The 24,518-nt window shown below is 45.1% G+C and overlaps 1 protein-coding gene and 1 long non-coding RNA gene across 5 annotated transcripts; both read left to right on the top strand.

The window, feature by feature from the left end:
* The first annotated feature begins 10,573 nt into the window (after window positions 1–10,573).
* On the top strand, window positions 10,574–15,922 carry LOC126035414 (uncharacterized). Its single transcript, XR_007504913.1, has 2 exons — window positions 10,574–10,659; window positions 12,696–15,922. It is a non-coding gene; the product is annotated as an uncharacterized LOC126035414 (long non-coding RNA).
* On the top strand, window positions 11,566–15,922 carry LOC126035344 (endogenous retrovirus group K member 5 Gag polyprotein-like). Of its 4 annotated transcripts, none has more exons than XM_049793877.1 (2): window positions 11,566–12,796; window positions 15,112–15,922. In XM_049793877.1, the coding sequence occupies exon 1, from the start codon at window positions 11,566–11,568 to the stop codon at window positions 12,529–12,531; it is 966 nt and encodes a 321-aa protein (XP_049649834.1). In that variant the 3' UTR covers window positions 12,532–12,796; window positions 15,112–15,922. The 4 variants fall into 4 exon arrangements, with proteins under 4 accessions (XP_049649834.1, XP_049649832.1, XP_049649833.1 ...); XM_049793875.1 differs by having other exon boundaries at window positions 14,356–15,922; XM_049793876.1 differs by having other exon boundaries at window positions 11,566–12,824.
* Window positions 15,923–24,518: the final 8,596 nt, after the last annotated feature.

Here is a 24,518-nt window from a genome sequence, read left to right as displayed (position 1 = left end):
TCAATAGGAAAAACCTCGGTCTCCGCCGCACCTCCCGCGTCCCCGCCCTTAATCAGAGAGACATCGGTCTGCGAGCCCCGCTCCACGACCGCCCACTCCGTCTGAGTCTGACTCACTGTCCCCGAGGGCACCGTCTCCCGCTGTTCCTGAGGCGGCGCCTCATCCGCAAACAAAGCAGCTCGCGCCGCCAACCAGCACGCCCCGGCTTTCTGTCCTTCCGTAACTACCCTCTCCACTTTTCCCCAAGTTTGTAATCGTTCTGCAGCCCTGCGCTCGTCCCCGAGCGCAGACTGGAGCAAAGACTCCCGAATCTCTCCCCATTTTGGGGGGTTTAAAACTTCTCTAGGAGAACCAATACCTCCCCGGCGCAACATCCATTGGATGCATTCGCCCGTGGTGCCCCTCCTAATCGCTCCGCGGGCACCCACCTCATTAGCTAACACCTTCAATACCTTAATCACCTGCGCAAGTTCCATCGTCGCCTGTGCGACCGATCGCGTCGGGGTCACCACTATGTAGCGTTCGCTACATATCAAGGTGCCGCGATTAGATCACTGGTCGACCAGGGAAAGAGACAGATAACACACACGGTGTGATTGCCAACTTCCGCCTTTTATTCCGCAGTTAATTCCTATTATACTAACAAGGGCAGGCGGGGTTACAGGTGTGTCATAGGGCTGCGACTAACCCTCCATCTTTCCGTAACATCGCGAGATCTTCCGGATGCCGAACCCTACAACACTGATGTTTTCAGTTGTTGCTAAGTAGTGTTTAGACTAAAGTCAAGGTTTTTCAGTTTCTCATGCCCAGCCAGCAAGAAGGCTGGAGGGGCATAAGAAGTTGGGAGGGGACACAGCCAGGGCACCTGACCAAAAGTGGCCAATGGGGTATTCCATACCATGTGACGTCCCATCTAGTATAGGAACTGGAAAGGGGGCGCAGGTAATCGTCGCTCAGGGACTAGCTGGGTGTCAGTCAGCGGGTGGTGAGCAATTGCATTGTGCATCACTTATTTTGTATATTCCAATCCTTTTATTATTATTATTGTCATTTTATTATTGTTATTATTATCATTATTAGTTTCTTCCTTTCTGTTCTAATAAACTGTTCTTTTCTTAACCCACGAGTTTTACCTTTTTCCTTCTGATACTCTCCCCCATCCCACTGGATGGGGGGGAAGTGAATGAGCGGCTGCATGGTGCTTAGTTGCTGGCTGGCGTTAAACCATGACACAAGGACATAAGTCTTAGTGCAGAGCCAAAACATGAGAATTTTACCTAGGTTGATTTATACATATTAGTAAAAATATTTACTCAGCTAGTAAGTGTTATAGACGCTCGTGAGAAATTGGAGGAGCCAATTTGTATTAAATAAAGGATTGAATTTATTAGCAAGTGATAAGAGAGCAAAACAGCGCTGGGCGGCCAGGGAGGCAGTGCTCCGCCAAAAGCTCGCAACTTTCTGTTATAGTTACATTCCTTTTATACAGTTTATGGACCCCTCCCTTGTCAATCTTCACCTTGTCTTGTTTCTCTCTTTTTTTTTTTTCTTTGCTCGTGTAGGTTCATTATTGGGCGGATTCGGTCCATCTTCTCAAGGGGAAGTGTCTTTTTGATGTAGAATGTCTTTTGTTGTGGAGATGTGCAGTCATGGTAGAGTTAATCCCCTTATCTAGTAAATTATAGCTGTTGTCTTTCTCCTCCTTATCTAGTAAGTTATATTTGTTGTTTTTTTTTCCCTCGTGACTTTTACGCAACATTTAAGCAAGCCCTGCTTTTCTTTTTTTTTTTTTTTTTTACACAAAGCATTTGTTTAATCACAACGTGTGTCTTCCCCCTTCCCGATTAGTAGGTAAGTAAATTATCATATTGTTGTTTTAACACCATTAGCCGAATTGATTCTATTCTGCTTTGAACAAGGGCTACAACTTTTATCTAAAATACACGGACCAAAGGTCAAGATTAGCAGTAAGACTTTTAGGGGTAATTGTGGAGAATGTCTCTACCCCCATGTGCGATTTCATGAACAAAGTTAACCCGTTCATTACAATCCCCCCTTTTCTATTTTATCCTGATTTTGTTCATTAAATCGATCCAATGCTTTTTTTGCCCGCTCGAGGATAGGAGTAATTCCTCCGTCCCTGATTTGTTCATATTGCTTTCGTAGTAGCATTAAGTGTGCAGTTTCCAAATGCCCTTTAACAATAGTGATCAACTTATTGAAAATGCATGGTCTAAAAGTCAAAAATAAGATCAATAAAATAAGAGGTCCTGCAATAGTTGATAATAGGGTGGTTAACCAGGGTGAATAATTAAACATAGACTCATACCAGCTCTGTTGTGCTTCCCAGTCTTTTTTTCGTTTTTCTAACCCCTCCCATAGCTTGGCCATTGTATCTTTAACTACTCCAGTATGGTCAACATATACACAGCACTCCTCTTGTATGGCTGCACATAACCCCCCCTGCTGCATGAACATTAGATCCAAGCCCCGCCTGTTTTGTAATACTACTTCTGATAAAGACCAGACAGACTGTTCCAGGGCTGTCATGGCCTTTTCTATCCTAGCTAAATCCTCGTCGACTGCTACCCTTAAGGATTGGAATTTTTGATTTTGTTGTACGAGGGAGGTTATTCCTGTACCAGCTCCAGCAGCTCCGACTGCCATGAGGGTTGCCACAGTGAGGGCTGTAAAGGGCTCACGTTTTTGTATGTGATGGGCCTGAGTAGTTTGAAAATCATAAACGAAATCTTCAGGATGGTAAATAAGCCTAGGTATCACAGCTACTTGTATACAATATTCAGTTGTCCAATTAAAGACCTTTAGGGATATACAAGGTGTCACCCCAGTTTGGGAACAAATCCACTTAGTATTATCTGCAGGAATTAACCACTTAGCTGTTATTTTTCCTGATTTGCGAGTTGTGTTACACAGGTGCCATTTGTCTTTTGGGACATTTCCTATACACTTTCCTTTTCCTGATACTTGGGACATTGTTATCCCTTGCTTACATCCAGATTCTTTATTCCACAAGCACTGAGCTGGATTTGTTCCGTTGGCCTTCTTAAGTCTACTGTCCACCCCAATAGCTTCATAAAAGGGTGGTCGAATGTCATAGCATAACCAACAATGCTCAGTTATATTAGGGTAGGTGGCATTCAATACTCGATAACTGGCTTGAAGCATATCCCACAATGGGCTGACTCCGGGTGCGAGAGTCAAGGGTTTGATTTCTGTTGATATGCCCGGGCTGTTATTTTCAGTGACGTTTATGTTAGGAAAGATTGTGACAGTATGTACAATACTGTTACTATCTTCTTTCTCTGCTATGACTGGATTCGGTCCCACAACGGAGGGTTCATTGGGTACCGGCTCTTTCCTTATTAAAATTATTCCCCCTGTATCCGTGCTTGGTTCCCAAAACCTGATTCCCCAAGTTCTCCCTATAGTCCATCCTAGATCTTCAGGTTTCGAAATGTTAAGATAAATATGCCAACATGTGCCTCCCCGGACCGAACCTTGAGGCCCATAGGTGGGTTTTTGACATCCTGACAGTCCCCATCCCACAGTTAAAAATTGGTCTTTTCCCCCCCCGGTGCCCATTCTGATGTTATTGTTTCACAGCCCCAATATGCACAGTAATATTCAGCTGGGTGATTGCAATATTCTTTTCTTGGATTGTTAGCTGGACACATATAAAAGGCTTTGCGCTGAACTGTATATTTTCGAGTACTCTCATCCATGGGGGCCCATCCATGGTATGACCTTACTAGGGAACTTAAGTGGGCCGTAAAAGAGGGAGCACCTGGGGTAATTCTGTTTTGTATGACAACTGAGTGTTCTAATTGTATTAGTGACCATTTGAAGGGTTGATGGCTGATATTGCCAGATACCTTAGGCCCAACAAGCAAATACCATAGCAACATCATCCAAACACGGATTGCTGGTGGAGCTCCCCAAGGAATACCAATAGGTGTCAATGTCAATTCCCGATTATCTCTTTGCCAGGGCATACCCGGTCGGGTTCCCAGAGTCCATTCCTCCTCTCGAAGTGTCTGTTTCTCGCCATTACCCGCCAATGATCTCACGGTGTACTCACATTCCCTTTTCCGTACACCTCTGCCTACTTCGCTTACTCCGGTGCCTGGAGCAGCGAGGTTTCTCATCTTCTCGGCAGCAGTCGTATTTCTTAAGGGCGCGTTTTCCACCTGCAAAGCCTTTACAGGATTTAGCTCCTCCTCAGGAACTGTGCAGAATATTTTATATTACCTGGGAAATGACAAGACACTCGCAGGACTCAGGGTCATAGGAGCTTTGGGTTGGTTAGGGATTTCCTGTAGCTACCCCCCCACCACCCTATAAGGCGGATGTGTTTAGTCCCCTTCTCCTTTGGGTACGCTGTGTACAGCCGTCCCTGAATGGGTGGCTGTTCCTACAGTGTGTCCACCAGCATTCCTTACACAAATTTTATTTAAGAGCAGAAACCATTCTAGTGATGTGTCTAGCTCGCTTCCACGCGAATCTGATAGCACACCGCCTTATAGTTTTAGGCCAATCGTTCTCATATACTTCCCAGGTTTCAGGTACTAATAATTCCCACCCACAAATTATTCTATTAATTATCACTCTATTCAATTGGTCTCCACGGGGGAATTGGTATTCTTGACACTTCATACAATAATAATATCTCCTTCTAGAACTACAATATCATTTCTGACCGTACCTTACACAGTTACAAAACACCCAACTCCAATGGTTGTGGTTACTATGTTTTAAACACGGAATCCTGCTAAAATATTCCAGTGGTCTAGGGACTTCAGTCTCCACAACAAAAAGGTAAGTACTGAGGAGTTCCTGTTTTTTATATATATATATATATATATATATATATCAGTTCCGCCGGTTTGATGAGGTATCCGTTCTGTACGCCAAGGAGCAAAGTTCACCACCTGCAAATTATCTTCAGGGGATACCTGTAACCACTGGTATAAACTAGGCTTTACCGTTCTTCCAAAAGGATTCCTTCATTCATGCAGCTCCTTTTTCTTCCTTATCACTAGTTTTAAGTCCTCTGAAGTCTTTGCTACTTCCCACTGATCTCTGGGTAAAGGTCCTTTAATTCGCGAGGCGTGCGTCCATCCTTGTTCTGCAGTCCGGACAGCAGTTTCTGTGGTAAGTAAAACAAGAAAGGGTTCCTCCGACCTAGGAGTGAGAGAGGATTCTTTCCAGGCTCTGATTAATACCATATCACCTGGCTTTACTGAATGTATGGATATATCTAGGGGTGGCCTCTGTACCACCATTCCCTTCTTTCGCAATCGCGCTCTCCTTTACATCAGCTGAACAATATAAGGGTTAATACTATCTTCACCTAAAGTAGGGTAATTGACTGGGCGTTCCATATCATAGGGCATGCCATATAACATTTCAAATGGGGAAATTCCAGTATCCGCTCGGGGCTGAGTCCGAATATTTAATAAAGCAATTGGCAAGCATTTTACACATGACATTTTGGTTTCTATCATTAACTTAGTTAATTGTTTCTTTATTTCTCCATTCATTTGTTCTACTTTCCCGGAGCTTTGTGGATGCCAAGGGGTATGGAACTCCCATTTAGTTCCAAAGGGGGCTAGAGCTTCTTTTACTGCTTTGGAAACGAAATGTGGGCCTCTATCTGAATTAATAGTTTCAATATTCCCATATCGTGGTATGATATGCTCTAAAAGTACTTTTACTACTGTATTGGCAGTTGCCCTAGCAGTAGGGAACGCCTCGACATAATGTGTGAGGTGGTCTACCAGTACAAGTAAGTGTTTATATCGCCCTACTTTAGGGAGATCAGTAAAATCAATCTGTATTTTGGCGAATGGTCGGTGTGCCAATTCCCGTCCTGTTGGGAAGTGGCTTGCTGAAAAAGGACATGGGCCTGTGGAAAAGTTGTGCGAGCAGAGTTCTGTGTGAAAGAACGTCGGTTTGAGCAGCAAGACTAGGCCTTGGCTGAAAATAGCTGGCTTTACTGATATTGGGAGAAAAACAACAGCTGGTCTCGCTGTTATCAGGAGAAAGACAGGGACGGTGTGACCTTGGCATAACTTCACAAGTAACTTTTGAAGAAGTTCTCATGAGAAAGTTACTGAACACGCGTAGCTGCCAAGCACAAGTGGGTGTGTTTTAGTAATGAATAAACATTAGCAATGTACCAATCATATTAGGACTAGTAGGCATAATTATCGCAAACTGTATAAATATGAGCTATCCGTGCAAATAAAGTTGAATCACTTTTATCACTCATATTGGGTCGACTTATGTGCATTCCTCCGCCGCTCCAACACCGTCCCCCTTGTACTTTTTCCCTAAGATGCTGCTTATTGATCCTCTGACACGTTAGGCACCCCTGTACGATTCCCTTGGCTACATTATAAACCCCAATACACATGTACTTTATTGCGAATTGATCAACCAACGCTTGGACACCCCAATGAGTCTTTGAGTGTATACCTCTCATTATTTTCTATGTTAGTGCTTTTGGTAACACCTGTCTCCCATCAGGTAGTTCCCAATTACCCTCTTTTTCCACTACTCCCATTTCCTTCAATTTATCCATTTTTAGTTTACTAAACTGTGGGTTTAGGATTCTTGCCGGCGTTTCACCTGCCGGCGGGGTGATGGTCACAGCAAGTAGTGCTGCCGCCTTGGCTTCTTGGTCAGCAAGATTATTCCCTCGGATTTCAGGGGTCGTTCCTCTTTGGTGTCCCTTAACATGTACCACAGCTATTCGCTTGGGCCCTTTTATTGCTTTTAGAATTTTGACAATCAGTTCCTTATGAACCAAACCCTTTCCTTGAGAATTAATAAGTCCCCGTTCCTCCCAAATTTTTCCAAAAGTTTGTACCACTCCATACGCATATTTTGAATCAGTGTACACGGTTCCTTCTTTATCTTTTAAAAGTTCCAATGCCCTAAGTACTGCGTATAACTCACATGCCTGTGCCGACCAACTAGGACTGAGGGGTCCGGATTCCTTCACTTCTAGGATCCCCCCGTCCACGATTGCATATCCTGACTTCCTTTTCCCCTCTATTACTCGAGATGACCCATCAGCGAATAACTTTTCTCCCTCTCCCAATTCTACCTCTTCTAGATCTGGCCTAATTTTCGTTTGTTCTTCAATGGTTTGAAGGCAATTATGTGTTAACTCTTCTTCAGGACCCCCATACAAAAATTGTGCCGGGTTCTGCAGGCTCGTTGTTCCAATCTCCAATTTAGGGGAATGGATTAGGATCCCTTCATATTTTAAAAGCCTAGCATCGGTGATCTATTTTTCAGCCTTTTGTTGGAGAACTCCCCGAATATTATGGGGGGAGAACACCCTTAATTCACTTCCAAATGTTACCTTATTCGCTTCTTCCACTATCAGGGCTACAGCAACGACTGCCTGTAAACAGGTGGGCCACCCTCTACTGACAGGGTCTAATAACTTGGAAATATAACCTACGGGTTTCTTTTTCCCTGCCCACTCCTGGGTCAAAACCCCGTATGCTGTCCCCTCCTCAGTGGCCACAAATAAATAAAAGGGTCTCCTCACATCAGGCAGACTCAAGACAGGGGAGTTAACTAGATCAGCCTTGAGACTCTCTAATCTCTTTTCATCCTCTTGGGTCCATTTAAGCAATCCATCCATAGTTAATTTTTGATACAAAAATCGCGCTTTCGCACTAAAGTTCTCAATCCACTGCCTACAGTACCCAAATAGCCCCAATAATTGTCTAATCTGTCGTTTACTTCTCGGAGCTTTCAGTGATAAGATGCCATTCACTCGTTCGGGGTCTAACTTCTTAGTCCCCTTTCTTATCCAGTGTCCCAAATATTTTACCTCCTCTTCCACAAACTGTAGTTTTGACCGTGATACCTTGAGGCCTTGAAGGCTCAAGAAATTTAACAACCGTATGCTTTCTTTTCTGACTGCCTCTTGATTTTCTCCTGCCAATAATAAGTCATCCACATACTGTATTAGCAGAACCCCATCTTGCAGCTGGTATTCTTGTAGAATCCGTTCTAGGGCTTGTCCAAATAAGTTTGGGGATTCCGTAAACCCCTGGGGAAGTACAGTCCACCTTAACTGCTGTCTCCTATGAGTGTCTGGGTCTTCCCACTCGAAGGCAAAATAGTCTCTACATTCTTCCTTTAGAGGGCATGACCAGAATGCATCCTTAAGATCTATTACACTATACCATTGGTTCTCGGGCCCCAATTGACTCAACAGGGTGTGTGGGTTTGCCACTACAGGGAACCGGCTGACAGTCCGTTTATTGATTTCCCTTAGGTCATGCACCAACCGATAGCTATCATCGGATTTTTTTACTGGTAAAATCGGGGTATTAAAAGGGGACATGCAGGGTTCAAGTACCCCCTTTCCCAACAGTCTCTCGATCTCAGGTTTTAGTCCTCTTCTCCCTTCATTGGATAAGGGATATTGTTTAATTCTCACTGGAATCTCGGGGTTCTTAATAACCACCTCAAACGGTTCAATATCCAGTTTTCCAACTGTTTCGGGAGTATACCACACTTTGGGGTTAATTTGTTTCTCATCCACCTCTGTAAGGGGACAAAGCCTGATTTTTAACTCTTCCTTTTCCACGTCCACCCGAATCCCCATTTCTATGATTAAATCCCTACCCAATAGATTATATTCCACTTCAGGTACCAGCAACAGTGTTCCGACTCTGTATCTGCAACTTGATTCCACTGCCGCATCTTTTATAACGGGGACCCTAAAAAGTTCCCCTTTTGCTCCAATTACATTAACTTTATCCCCGGATATTTTACATCCCGAAGGTAATGATTGTACAGTAGACCTTTCGGCTCCAGTATCTACAAGAAAGGTCACCTCCTGGCACTGAGGACCCACTTTTAAAGTTATCAAGGGCTCTTTCTTACCAGGGGTCCTCAGCACATAGAGCCCCTGACCCCGCTAATCCTCCTGGAACACTTTTTCATCCTGAATCCTTTTTCTACATTCTCTCTTCATGTGTCCTTTTTTCCTGCAATAGAAACATTCTACGGCATTATCTCCTTTCCTCTCGATTCTTTCCTTATCTCCCCCACCAGGCCTACCGGGTCTCCTTATCACACCCTTCTGTCCTTCTCTTACCGCTGCAACCAACAGCCTAGCCTGTCGCTTTTCAGTTTCCTCTTCTCGCCTCACATACACCTTCTGAGCTTCTCTAAGTAATTCATCCAACCCCCGCTCCTGCCAGTCCTCAATTTTCTCCAACTTCTTCCTAATATCTCCCCACGATTTGGCCACGAACTGAGTTTTCAGCAATGCTTGTCCCACAGGAGTGGCAGGATCTACCCCAGAATATAACTGGAAGCTTCTCCTTAACCTTTCAAGCCATTCTGTCGGGGTCTCATATTTTTTTTCTGCTGTTCATTGAAGGCTTTATTAATATTCTGTCCTCGGGGAACAGATTCCCATATCCCCTGAATTATAATTGTTCTCAAGTCTGACATATTATTCCTGTGAGCCGGATCCTGATTATTCCAGTTTGGCCAATCTAAGGGCCATTTTTGATCCGCCACCGGGCCAGCCTGATGTTGCTGGTCCCACACTCTCATTCCAGCCCCTCTAATCATGTCCCTTTCTTCTACGGTAAATAATACGCCCAGGATAGACTGTAATTCCTCCCACGTGTACAAATTCGGTCCCAAGAATTGATCCAGCCTCTCGGCTACCCCCAGGGGATCATCTAACAAACTCCCCATTTCTTTCTTAAATTCCCTTACATCCCCTGTATTAAGGGGAACTGCCACATACCCCGTTCCCGGTCCCCCCTGTCCATCCCCACCAGGCACTAACATTTCCCGAAGAGGAAACAATCTTTCCTCTGCTCGCCTTATTCTATTACGTGTAGACCTTCTGGGAGAGGGTGCTGGGGTCGGGGAATCAGGTTCCTGTTGGGAATTGGCTTGATGAAAAAGGACATGGGTCTATGGAAAAGTTGTGCGAGCAGAGTTCTGTGTGAAAGAATGTCAGTTTGAGCAACAAGACTAGGCCTTGGCTGAAAATAGCTGGCTTTACTGATATTGGGAGAAAAACAACAGCTGGGGTCGCTGTTATCAGGAAAAAGACAGGGACGGTGTGACCTTGGCATAACTTCACAAGTAACTTTTGAAGAAGTTCCCATGAGAAAGTTACTGAACACGCATAGCTGCCAACCACAAGTGGGTGTGTTTTAGTAATGAATAAACATTAGCAATGTACCAATCATATTAGGACTAGTAGGCATAATTATTGCAAACTGTATAAATATGAGCTATCCGTGCAAATAAAGTTGAATCACTTCTATCACTCATATTGGGTCGACTTATGTGCATTCCTCCGCCGCTCCAACAAGTGGCGCCCGAACGGGGACCGAAGAAAGGGGAATTGGAGCGACGGACACTGAGAAGCACCGGTAGCAGCGACGGGGGGGCAAAAGATTAACCGAACGCTGATCGTCTTGGTTGGTGTGTTAACTCTCGTGCCTGGACCGTCCAAAAGGGGTTCGCCGTCAGTGAGGGCTACTGGAAAAAGGCTGCAAAGACTTTTTAACCGAGGTGCCTTAATCAAGGTAGCACCCAGGAGTATCAAGAAGCCGGCCGGCAATGGATCAAGAGGTAGCCCTAAAATTATTACAGTGCTTTTTAGAAAAGCGGGGAGTAAATTGCGTTAAGCAAATTTCGGGGTTAGTCGCGCTGGGTCGCGTTAAGGGATGCTTTAAGAATCCGGATTTATTATTTGAGGAGAGTGAATGGCGTAGATTAGGAGACGTATTATGGGATATGGTAACTGACGATGATAAATCAGCTAAAAAACTAATGAAGCAAGGACAGAAACCTTTCAATTAGTGTGGGTACAGCTTTTGAGCTTAGTACCTGGGAACCTATCGGAACCTCCCTATGGGATGAAATTAGTGACGGGTCTAAAGAAGTTAAAGATATTGTAACTTTATGGAAATTGATTAAGACAACTCTGTAAGAAATGAAAGCAGATCGTAAAGCATCTGCGTCTGCTTTTGCTGCTCTCTCTCTCCAACCGCAAGCGAAAGGGAAAAGCGGGGAGAAAAACATAATGCAGTGAGAGAGACTTTTTGGAGCTTGTTTGCCTGCTCTCGTGCCCTTGACTTCTGCTCCACTCCCTGGGACTGCCGATATTAATCAGCCATCCGACAGTTCCCAAGCCTCCCTAACCGTACGATTAAAGGAAACCCTACAGAATCAGGGAGTGAGTAAAAATCTGCCTACGAAAAACCAGCCCTCAGATACCACCGTTCAACATGAACAAATTATACCTAGCATATACCCTGATTCAAATAATGCAAACAAGGACTTGGCTACTCTAATAATAGAACAAAAAGAGACAATGTTAGAATTGTTAAAGGAAATGCAGAAAAGAGAAGGGGAAACCAACCGCACCCGTGATAGACGCGGAGCCGCCTGTAATAGCCGCTTGTAATAGCCGCTGCAGAAGAAAGGCAGAGACATTGGAGGGGTGTAATAAAAGATGCCATTATAGAAGGGACTATGCTCCAAGCATTCCCAGTTATTGCATCAAATGGACAGAAAAAATGGGAGGTGTTTGACTGGAAGGTCATTGAGAAATTAAGGAATGCTGTGAGTCAGTACGGAATCAAATCTGTGTTAACTCACCAAATACTGCAATTCATTTTTTCTGCTGATTCGCTGATACCTCAAGATATTAAACAGCTAGCACAGTTGATTTTGACACCCGCCCGAATGTTAGTGTTTTTCTGGCAGTGGGAGAAGCTCTGTGATAGGGAACAAGCAACATCACGACAACAAACAGATCCCCTATGGGGAGTAACCACGCAGATGCCGATGGGTACTGGACCCTTCGCATCAGGGAACGCTCAGTTACAATGTGTCACTGAGGTTCATCATCTATCACAGATCTTGGCGTATCAAGCTTTTCTTACCATACCAGACAATATGTACAGCCATGCTTTTACCCAGGTGAAACAGGAGAATACAATTTATGACCACCCTGACATGAACGAGGGCATGAAAGAAAACATGTTCAAAATACTCGCTTTTGAAAATGCTACTGAAAAGACACGCAAAGCATTGTGTAATTTGCCGAAAAATGCAGACATCGTTGATATGATAGAATACACAGATCGATCAGTGGACTCACAGAAAGTAGCCTATGCTGCCACAGCTCTCCAAGGAGCTACAAAGAAACACGAGGCCAGTAAGACACTCTTGGTCAAGTGTTCTAACTGTGGCAATCGTGGACACATTAGGAGCAAATGTACAGTTACTGCTAACAGTAAGTGCTGCAACAAGTGTAAGAAAGATAACCATACCACCAAGAATACAGGAAGAAGGGAAACTTTACACCGACCGCGAAGGCCCCTCGCGCGGCAACACGAATGCAAGGGGCTTGAGCTGCCAGCCCTCAGGCAGCCTCGCAACCACCAGATCCGCCACCGCAGGAAGCTCCGGAGTGGATGTGGAAACCGCAGTTAACATAAAGGGACCATTGGGGTTTGGACTTAGTGCATTTTTAATGGGGCAATCTTCAACAGCTCTAGAAGGAATTCTGGTGCTCCCAGGGCTTATTGATGCAGATTATTGTGGGACTGTGAAAATTATGATTCATGTTGTAATCCCTCCTGTTTCTATTCCTAAAGGTACCAGAATAGCACAATTAGTTCCATTCAGGTCGTGTGTTCCGAACCCAGGTGAAGTACAACGTGGAGATGGTGGATTCGGCTCCACAGGGAAACCTCAGGTATACTTTGCCATGGACACAACAAGAGGTAAACCAGAAAAGGTAGTGCAATTGGAAGGGCCCGATGGAGTTGTTGTCAAGAAACCGATGACAATCAATACAGGAGCTGATGTTATGATTATTTCACAATGCATTTGGCCTCCATCATGGCCATCGATCAATCCAAACTTTGGTATTGCTGGGATAGGGGGCACACAAGCCACCTTAGTAAGTCAGCTACCGATTACATTTGTGTTCCCCGATGGTGAACACATTATGACGTGTCCGTATGTCATGACTACCTCAACTGAATTGTTTGGCCTCGTAGGCCGTGATTTATTGAGCCAAATGAAGGCAATGTTAGTGACGCATCCTTTTTAGGAGCGGTCACTGAGGGGTAGCCGATTCTGAAAATTAACTGGAAAACAGATGAACCTGTTTGGATTGATCAGTAGCTGCTAAATTCTGAAAGGCTGCTAAAAATACAAGGGTTAGTTGAGGACCAGTTGAGAGCGGGACAAGTTGTTCCTTCTACTAGTCTATGGAATACATCAATATTTACCATTCCCAAGAAAAGTGGGAAGCGGAGACTGTTACATGATCTCAGAGCTGTGAATGTGGTGATGCACAGTATGGGAGCCCTGCAGCCAGGTTTGCCATCTCCAGTTATGCTTCCAGAAGAATGGGATTTGTTAATTATAAATCTAAAAGATTACACCCAGATGGCGCTGAACGGTTCGCCTTTTCGGTACCATCGATTAACAAGGCAGAACCCTATAAGAGATACCATTGGGTCGTGTTACCGCAATGAATGCGCAATTCCCCCACGATGCGTCAGGTGTATGTGGCCTGGGCATCAGAGCCTGTAAGAAAGCAGTTTCCTCAGTAACTTGCCACAGGATGAAAATTTTAACTCAATTGCAGGACATCTTAAGCCATCGCGGAGTAATAATCACTCCTGAAAAGGTGCAAAAGGCAGCACCTTAGAAGTATTTGGGGTGGCACATAAATGCTAGCAATGTTAAACCTCAGAAGGTTCAAATAACATGAGAAATTTCAATGTTACATGATGTCCAGAAGCTTGTGGGAGATATCCAGTGGGTGCGGAATCTTTGCGGTATCACTAATGGCGATATGACCCCTCTGGTAGAACTCTTGGGTATGAGAACACTGTGCAGTTGAGAAAGGGGAAATGACAGAGCTGACCAATTGGTTGCAGCGCCACGGGAGCCTCCTCCAGGGAATCGTTTTCAACAAAGCACGGCAATCACATGCGTTCTTGCACCAACCCGCTAGGATGTTAACAAAGCAATTTGATTTACCACTTACTGATGCCCAAGGTATCGTTAAAGCATGCCCTGATTGTCAAAAGGAAGGGCTGGGCTTGGGCCGTGGGGTTAACCGACGAGGTCTTTTGCCATTGCAGTTGTGGCAAATGGATGTCACCCATGTCACGTGGTTTGGTGCAAAGCGTTCTGTGCATGTGTGTATTGATACGTATCCTGCTGCCATGTGGGCCACGGCACGAACTGGAGAAAAGGCCTTACATATTGAATGACATCTTCACGCTTCTTTTGCAGTACTGGGTGTGCCTAAAGAAATTAAGACGGACAACGGCCCAGCCTATGGTTCTACACGATTTGCTCAATTTTGTAATTTGTGGGGAATTCACCATGGTACCGGTATTCCACATCTTCCCACAGGACAGGCTATTGTCGAATGGGCCAACCAAACCCTAAAAGAACATGCTGCAAAAACAAAAGGGGGGAACCCAGGGCTTACTCCCAGAGGAACGATTGGCCAAAGACTTATTTGTGCTAAATTATCTTAGATTGACAGGTGATCACAAAGACCCACCAATGGTAGTACATCATGTTCTTTTACAGGCAGAAAGGACGCAACAAAGTACAGGAATCATTGTAATGTATAAGGACCCAGAATCCGGGAAATGGTGCGGATCAGCAGAAGTAAAACTTACTGGGAGATCCCAGCTAAGTGGGTCAAGCCATGGCTTCGCACTGATTCTGGACCCGGAATTGTCCCAATGGCGACTGGCACGGCACCGGCGGGTGCTGAAGCCACTGATCCGACAGATTCTAACTAATAGAGTATTAGTAGCGGACACTGAGTCCTTCAGAGAGGTTTTTAGAACAGCGTGCCTTATTGTATATAGAACTTGCTTTAGGTAAAAAGTGTGTTAAGCATAATTTGATTAAACATAGTGTGATTACGGGAAGACAGTGTGAGGTAAATGTAAAAGTTAGTTAAAGCCAAAATTAGGGGTAAGGTCTATTTCCATTAATAACCTGGGAATGAGTTTGATTGTGTTTCCACAGATACAGGCCCACGAAGGACTCCTGTTCGATTTGCACGACCATCATCATCTGGAGCATCATAGATGATGTGGCAATATGAATACTACCTCAGCCCAAAACTAATGTATGGGTCACCTCGGCTAACATAACAGGTCAAGATTCTCTGTGCATCACAACTGTATCGTAAAGCCCACGAACCAATAGACAAGATGGCTATGACTCGTGCAGCGCGCCTGGCCAGCGAGCGCATGCGTCATAGATTGCAACCGAGGCGGACTTTTGGCACCCACTGGCCACGTGTGCTAAAACCCGTTCCTCTGCAAATGTATAAATACCGGGATTTTCCGAAGAGCATCGGGCTGGTGTACGGTGAGGCCGTCGTTGCCTCTGTGGGGACGCCCACGGAAAGCTGGCACCTACCGATTGCTGGGCTGAGTTCGTGGAGCAAGATGGCACAAGAATGTATGGATGGTTCATTTTCCTCATAGTCCTCATGGTCTGGGTCATTAGGGGTAACAGGTTGGCTCAAAAAATTATGGGCATTATTGTAGTTACTGTGATTGTAGCTATTGTAATAGTTTTACCTTGTTCAGCTTATTAAGGAAAATGGCATCCCAAGTTATTAAGTAAGCCTGGATTGCTCAAAAACAAAAAGAGGGAGAAAGATTTAAACAGAGACCTACAGTGGATTCGACCTTGTTGTGGTATTACAAATACAGACTTACAGCCGCTGCTGGATTTATTGCGGGGCAGCGATAGCTTAACTTCTACAAGACAACTAAGTGCACCGGGACGGCAAGCCTTGACAGCAATTGGACAAAAAATCACATTATCCATGTCTGGCAGATACGTTCCTGATTTACCCATAAATTTGAAACCTTATGCTGAGATTGATATGGAACACACTGACTGTAGTAAGCAGCATGACAGTGACACCGGTGATTGATCCACATCGGTTAACGCCATCGGACAGTAAGAATGTTTGGGTGTCACTAGCTAAACCTATTAATCAAACCTCTTTTTGTGTGCTTATGTATTTGATTAGGTATAATGTTGTTTTTACTGTGTTTAATTAATTGTGTTCACAGATCTTTGCAAAGGGCAATACAGCAGGTGTTAAAATTTTACCTCTATCTATTCACAAACAGATAAATTGGCTGAAGAAACATACACAAAGATCCAGCAAGAAACTAGTTGGTTTGATGGGGTGTTAGAGTCAATATTTGGTGGGATAACACCACGGCTAATGTCATTGATTAAGGAAGCCTTACGATGGTTGGGTATATTGATATTAATCTGTGTAATAGTTAAAATTGCTTATGGGTGCATGATAAAAGGAGTCTCAAAGCTGACACATCAAGCTCTACTCGCACAAAAAGAAAAAGGGGGAATTGTTGGGAAGTTGCTTGATGAAAAAGGACATGGGCCTGTGGAAAAGTTGTGCGAGCAGAGTTCTGTGTGAAAGAATGTCAGTTTGAGCAACAAGACTAGGCCTTGTGTAGGGATTGGCGCTCGGAAGATCTCGCGATGTACGGAAAGAGAAGGGTTAAAGGAGGCGGGATGACCGACAGACAGTATATAAGGGCGTGACGCAGTTGAATAAACGCCATTTGCAGCATCCTCATATTGGTGTCAGTGCTCTGTGGCCCAGGGTATGGTGGACCCTGTGCCGAGTCCCACGGGGTGATCAGACGAATGTCTACAAGTGGTGACCCCGACGTGATTGGACATCGGCGGATTACGCGGGGCGTAATCGAAGGCCTGGCCAGGCATGGAAGCAGTCCTGAAGGTGTTGGACTCATGCTCTAGAGAGGTAAAAATCCCTATGGGACAAAAAGAAGCGAAAGCTTGCCTAGAGCGGCTCCTGAAAGAGGAAGCGATAGAGCGCCCGGGGGACATATTGTCTCCTGAGTGCTGGCCGAAATGCACCGCGGCTTTAGCGGAACGGGCTATGGCGACGCAGCATGGTCCGGAGTTAAAGACGTGGGGGCGGATTAGGGCGATTTTCAGGAAAGTGCGGGAGGAGGGCTTAACATGGAAGGAAGCAAAGAGATTGATGCACGCGCAGGCGGATCGGGGCGTGCAGGCGGATGGGGAGGCGCGGACAGAAGGGCTGACGGAGGTAGCGGAGCAGACGCCTCTGGTGCTCCCAGTGCAGCCGTCAGCACCGGCCGAACCACCGGGATACCCTTGGGAGGAGTTTGAACGGGAGCGTGAACGGGCGAGAGAGGAGGAGCGGGAGAAAGAGCGACAGTTAATTCAGGAGGCAGAGGAACCCGTGGCTGAGCAAAGGAGACGGGAGAAGGAGAGGCAGAGACTAGAGGAGGCGGAGAGGGCTGTGATGAAGGGATCAGAAAAGGAGCAGGTAGAGGAGGGAGCGGTTCCCCTGTATGATCCGGAGGATTGGGTGCCGGGACGTGTTTTGCGAACCGCGCCACAAGCGCACCCTAAGATGGCGCCGACATCCGCTTTCTCCCCGGATGTCTCTCCGGAAGTCGGGAGAGGCGGAGCACGGCCAAAGGAAGGAGGAAGGAAAGTCAGGACACTCCCACTTCCGCGCGAAGCAGAAGAGGAAGAGAGTGGGCCGGACTCAATCGAGGGGTCGGCTCAACGGTTAGAGGAGGCGTGGCAATTGGTGGGCGGAAACCGCTGTCGTCCGCCACATGCAGCGATAAAACAAAAGGCTATTTCCGGCTGTAAGGCGCAGTCGGCAGCAGCCAGTGAAAAGGCAACGCCTATGCCTTTAACACCTGCGCCCGACCCAGCTACAGATCCGCTGCAGATGCTGCAGCGAGTAGTAGAGGAGTTGCAGGAGCAGGTGAAGCAACAGCGGGAGCTGCTACAAGCAGCTGGGGAACAGAAAGGAGTTCCCAATTCACCGAAGGTCACGTTGCCGGACTGGAAAATTGTAGCAAAGGAGTGTATTATGGACGGCATACGTTTTGAAGGACCCCCTTTAGTTTGCCCAGTCCGAGCTGGTCCAGGTGGTGTAGGGGTGGAGTGGTCTCTGTTAGATAGCAAGCTTTTGCAACAAGTGAAGAAGGCCGTGGATGATTACGGCTTAGGACATCCCATGACAGGCTCTCTTTTAGATGTGGTTTTTTCAGGTTCACTGACTCCCTGGGATTCGCGACAGTTTTGCGGTATGATTTTGACTCCCACCTTTTTCTTGATTTAGAAAGAAGCTTGGACAAACAGATTACAAGCAGCACTAGTTGAGGCCCAACAAGAAAGACCCAGAAACAGGAAAGTGGGAAGGTGGGTGGCGCTTGGTGACACAGGGAAGAGGGTATGCTGCAGTACAATCATCAGAGCACCCAGACTCACGCGTGCGCTGGGTGCCGGCATGGTGGTTGAAACCAGACCTCAGTCAATAACGATTTGTTGTGAGTTATTTTGCAGGATGCCGTTCAAAAGATCGTCTAAGTACCTGCACTGTGGTCGCTGCGACCCTTGGGTGCTTATCAAGTATGACCGCTGTGGACAACAACTCTGGAGACGCACCAACCGAGCATCAAAATGGTGTGACCGATGTTTTGAACACCGCAGATCCACTTTACAGCAACCGCTGTGTGTACCCCATAAGCAGGGGACTATGATATGCTTTTAGACAAAGCCAATCAATTACAGGAGGCAGGTGACAGTGGCTTGACAATCTCCTCTCGTCGACCTGGCAATGGCTCCTGTCTTTGATTGACTAGAAAATGTTGACCCTACTTGGAATCCTTTTGATGGTGGTGGTTATTATGGTTTGTTGTGGGATACCAGCACTGACTGTTTGCGTGCGGAAACTCTTTATACAGAGTGCAGGTACCCACCAGTACACGAATTACCATGAGGTGGTGGAATCGCTTATAGCTGTAACGCCAGTTTGTACCATCGGTCATCCGCCATAGTGAGGGGGGACTTGTAGGGATTGGCGCTCGGAAGATCTCGCGATGTACGGAAAGAGAAGGGTTAAGGGAGGCGGGATGACCGACAGACAGTATATAAGGGCGTGACGCAGTTGAATAAACGCCATTTGCAGCATCCTCATATTGGTGTCAGTGCTCTGTGGCCCAGGGTATGGTGGACCCTGTGCCGAGTCCCACGGGGTGATCAGACGAATGTCTACAGCCTTGGCTGAAAATAGCTGGCTTTACTGATATCGGGAGAAAAACAACAGCTGGGGTCGCTGTTATCAGGAGAAAGACAGGGACGGTGTGACCTTGGCATAACTTCACAAGTAACTTTTGAAGAAGTTCTCATGAGAAAGTTACTGAACACGCATAGCTGCAAACCACAAGTGGGTGTGTTTTAGTAATGAATAAACATTAGCAATGTACCAATCATATTAGGACTAGTAGGCATAATTATCGCAAACTGTATAAATATGAGCTATCCGTGCAAATAAAGTTGAATCACTTCTATCACTCATATTGGGTCGACTTATGTGCATTCCTCCGCCGCTCCAACAGGTTCCGAATCTGTCCCTTCCCGGGCCTGGGCTATTTCCTGGCCTTGGGGTGGGTCCTGAGGTGGAGGGGCCTGAGGGGTATAGGGAGGGGGCCAAAGGGGGTCCTCATCATCTTTTCGAGGTTTATCTGGTCTGTTGTCCCTTAAGGCAAAGAGGCATGTCGGTCCCCGGGATTGGGGAATCCATAAGGCAGCATATTCACTCTCCTCTGGGCTGGCTGGTGGTCTCTTATTGTTTACCCATATGTTTAATTGTTGACACACCCAATCCTCAGAGGACCCGAACACGGGCCAGAGTACATGAGGATTGCTGAGAGGTTTCCCACCCCAATTCTCAATACAATAATTAATCATCTTCTCCTTAGATTTTTCCTTTCTCTTTGGTGAACTGTCCCAATATCTTATCATCAGGCCTATGGGACTATCTGGGGGTATGTCTGGTAACTTATCTTTCCTCCCCATCCCCGTGGGTCCAGAGACCTTGCTTTTCCTCTGTCCCATCTTCCGAGGTGCCCTTTATCCACACACACACTCACTTCCCCTCGGTCGTGACTCACTCCCTCGCGGGCTACGAGAACTGCACTACTGGAGGGTCCGCACTCACGTGATCTCAGAGAGACCTCTCACACAGTCGCACCTCGGGATAACCACCCCAACCAAACGGCTCACAATTTATATACTCACCTGCTCCTGAGGTTTTCGTTTGGTCTTCATGCACAAAATTTAAGGGGTCCTGCAGGTTCTTTTGCTCAGTTATCGTAATTTAAAGGAGTTCGTGGGTCCAGGGTGTGGCGACGGCACCTCCTCAAGACGGGGCTATCCAGGGATAGGGCGCCTCCCCGCTTGTGAGGGTCTGCACCAAAGAACCTGCATCTGAGTCACAGCACCAAGTTTGTTATAGACGCTCGTGACAAATTGGAGGAGCCAATTTGTATTAAATAAAGGATTGAATTTATTAGCAAGTGATAAGAGAGCAAAACAGCACTGGGCGGCCGGGGAGGCAGTGCTCGGCCAAAAGCTCGCAACTTTCTGTTATAGTTACATACCTTTTATACAGTTTATGGACCCCTCCCTTGTCAATCTTCACCTTGTCTTGTTTCTCTCTTTTTTTTTTTTCTTTGCTCGTGTAGGTTCATTATTGGGCGGATTCGGTCCATCTTCTCAAGGGGAAGTGTCTTTTTGATGTAGAATGTCTTTTGTTGTGGAGATGTGCAGTCATGGTAGAGTTAATCCCCTTATCTAGTAAATTATAGCTGTTGTCTTTCTCCTCCTTATCTAGTAAGTTATATTTGTTATTTTTTTTTCCCTCGTGACTTTTACGCAACATTTAAGCAAGCCCTGCTTTTCTTTTTTTTTTTTTTTTTTTTTTACACAAAGCATTTGTTTAATCACAATGTGTGTCTTCCCCCTTCCCGATTAGTAGGTAAGTAAATTATCATATTGTTGTTTTAACACCATTAGCCGAATTGATTCTATTCTGCTTTGAACAAGGGCTACAACTTTTATCTAAAATACACGGACCAAAGGTCAAGATTAGCAGTAAGACTTTTAGGGGTAATTGTGGAGAATGTCTCTACCCCCATGTGCGATTTCATGAACAGAGTTAACCCGTTCATTACAGTAAGTATTTGATTAACCTTTGTTTATTGCTTCAAGATGAGAGACAATTAAAATACAGGAACTCTTGGATATTTTTTTTTTGCTTTTTTGCTAATGTTCACTTCCTCCGCAGAAAAAATATGGTGTAGTTAGGAAAAGAAGTATTTCTTTCTCATCTCAAAATCTGTATTTCAAGTCCAGGGCTGAACTGAGGAGAAATTTACCTATTCATTTTTTCGTTGAAAAGTAAAGCAGAAGACTGCTACAAGTAATTTGAGGCCATGGGTCACATAACCACCCCTCCACCCTCTCCCCCCACCCCCGACGTGTATGCATGAAGATACAGGCAAAAGCATGTGCAGAGTTTCTGCTGAGTTGGAGCAAGACCTGGATTTTTTTATTCGTAATCTAAAACTAAGCAAAGTCTAATACTGAGCCTTTTTATGTACTTTTTGTTTCTAAGGCTTTACTTACAAGGTGTTTGACACTTTAAACTTGCTGATTTCAAAGGGACAACACAAATCTCCTTTTATATTGTGCATTGCTGTTAACAATACCCATCTGCCATAGGCAACTGCCTTCCTAGTATGGGTCAACAGAGTGGCGCTGCTCCTCCACGCAGGGTCCCAGCATGTGCCAATTTGAAAGCTGCTGTGAAATCACCCTTTTTTTTTCTCCTGTTATCCAATCCAGTTTAGGAATTCTTTTCTCCTGAATAATCTGATGGGAGCATGTTGCAATACGGAGAGGGGTGCATGCTGCGGGCTGCCTCAAATGGAGGGACTGAGAAGAGGGTAGTCAGGGGGAAGTCTGACCCAGTTGAGCTCTATTGGGAGCTACAGCTCACATTGTGGGGGGTTAAGAAAATTGGTAATTGCTGTGTGACCCTGAGGGACTGGAACATCCTTCGTGACAAAGTAGAACAAGACCTTTCATTTGGGTGCGAATGTAGCAGGGTGTAACCAACAAAACAATTTAATCAGCAATTTCATTAATTTTTAGGATTTTTTTTTTTTAAATAAAATAATTGTGCTCAGTAGGGATAGACCGAATTAGCTTGTTTGCATGCCTTAATAATTTATCACTTGAAGGTCACTTCTGAATCAGGATTGTCAAGGAAAGAGCACTCTGATACAGTCCCATATGCCCTGGTCAGAAACAGGTTTTGCTGGTCTAAGTTGTTTGGCACTTGGGGCAGAAAGACTCTGTGTCTCTGGAATTCTTGGAGTCAAAAGGTTTACTTAGATCTAGTATCATACTAGGATATAGAAATGACCTAAGATCATCTTCTCTGCTTTTGCAGGGCAGCATTTGTAAAATAGCATCTGTTAGAAGGTGCTTTAGACCAAAATGTGAACACAACCATGAATAACAGCAGGGGATCATTAATAACAGCTGTGGTGACTTTTCAAGAGGAATCTCCAAAGCCACATGTTACTCAATAAACTCCAAATCAACTGGCAATTGCAAAGGTGGTCCCAGGCAGCATTTTGCGAAGCAGCCAGCACTGGCATTTCCACTACACATGTTCATCCCCACCCAGGAGATCATCTCTGGAGCCCCCTCCTCGCAAGATTCAGGTTGAGTAGAAAGCCGTATGGTGCACAACGTATTTATTTAGCAAATGTCAGTCCTTTCATTTTTCAATAAACTCCTAACTTAAGTTTCCTGGCTCAAATGAACTCTTTAGCAAAACTGGATCTGTAGGTTTGTTTTTTAAGCTGGCTCAGCTTCCCAGATGGCCTCACAGCCCAGCCCCACGCACAGCAGTGGTGATGGAGGTGGAGGTCAGGCAAGACTGTCCATGGCCTCATGCTCTATTGCTCTGTGCAAAGGACAATATCTCTTTCTTGTGTCCATGCCCAGGCTCATTTTATTAACATTTGTATTTGCTTTTCTTGCTGGGCACCTACATAACCAAGACATTATTTAGATGATTAAAAAAAACCCCATGGAACATAATTTCAGTTATGAGGGAGTGCTTCATACCCTATAAACTTCCAGAAGAATAATACCTGGTATGGTTCTCTACCTGGAAAACCCAGTGCTTGGCAAAGGCAGGCATTTTTCAATAGCTCTGCTTTAGAGGAGAGGGAACTGAAACACAGAGAAATGGTGTGAATTATTCAACACTGCAAAGTGGTGTGAGATATGTTCATCTGATTCATGTTAATATAAACAATGCTAGGGCCACATAATAAAATGTGACCCTCACTGTCTATGTAATCTTTAACCATTTTGTCGATCCTTGTATAACTGAAGGCCGGGAAGAGACAGATGATATGTACATAGTTCATTCTCTTTTTGCCAACCCAAAACCGGTTCTGTTGTTAACTATCCTAGAAGAGAACTGAGGCATTTGGATGTGTATTTGGCCTCAGGGATTGCAGTGCTTGGGATCTTGATGGGCCATTTTTGTGTGGATTTGTTGGGGGGGGAGGTGTCTGTTGTGAACTTGTTTGGGTTCTGGTGATGGCGGCTGGTGCTGTGCAAGGTGTCAGCGGTTACACAGGATTTCTGCTGTCTGGTGTGAACAGTGGGGACCCTGGTCAGAGACAAGTTTCTAAGCACCCACACAACCAGGAGATGGAGAAGAACATGCCTAGTATGAACATGTAACGAATGTTAGACTATAAAAGAAGCTGTCTTGTTTTTCACGGCGCGCATCTTGGTAGAGCAGAAGCTCCTGGCGTGCCCATCGCTGTTTGCTTGCCTTTATTCATTTAATAAATTGTTAACTTTGTTTGGAATTCTGTTTGGGACTAAATTCATTTACAACAGTGGTTTAATGAAAAACCTTCAATTTGGTTTTGAGTTTTTCTGATTCTCAGTCTGATTCTATGTTCACTGCCAAGGTAGAAAAAGAGAGAAATGCATTGCTTTGGGCTGAGCAACACCCCAGAACACAACTCTTTTAAGACCCTTGGGCTGTATGATGGGGGGGACAGGTGTATTTTACTGTTAAATTTGGAATGAATAATAATACTTAACTAGTTTGTTCCTTATTCTACTTCCCTTGAATTTACTGTTTTAAAAGCTCTTACTGGTTTCAAAATCAATTCAGCTTGGGCCTGTGATGGGCTCAGTCATGGGTCTGAGAAGCGAGGAACCACTGGGATGCAGGTTGGAGACAAGCAGTGATGAGCAGCTTGGAGAGGTTGTTACTGATTTGTTATTGATTTGTTATTAGTTAGAATTAATCATATTTAATTTTAATAGGAATGTAGAATTATAAGAAATATTTTAACAAAACTATACATATCTATTGCATTCTACACATTTAACCAACAGTTTGATTAAGAAGTAGAAAATTGTGAAGCATAGGTATGGGAGTGTTAAGTTTGAAATATAGTCATAGGAACTTAGGAACTTTA

This window comes from Accipiter gentilis, chromosome W, assembly GCF_929443795.1.
Source record: "Accipiter gentilis chromosome W, bAccGen1.1, whole genome shotgun sequence".
Lineage (NCBI taxonomy): Eukaryota > Metazoa > Chordata > Aves > Accipitriformes > Accipitridae > Astur > Astur gentilis.
The sequence above is the reverse complement of the archived record's forward strand: the minus strand, read 5'-3'. Positions and strand labels throughout refer to the sequence as shown.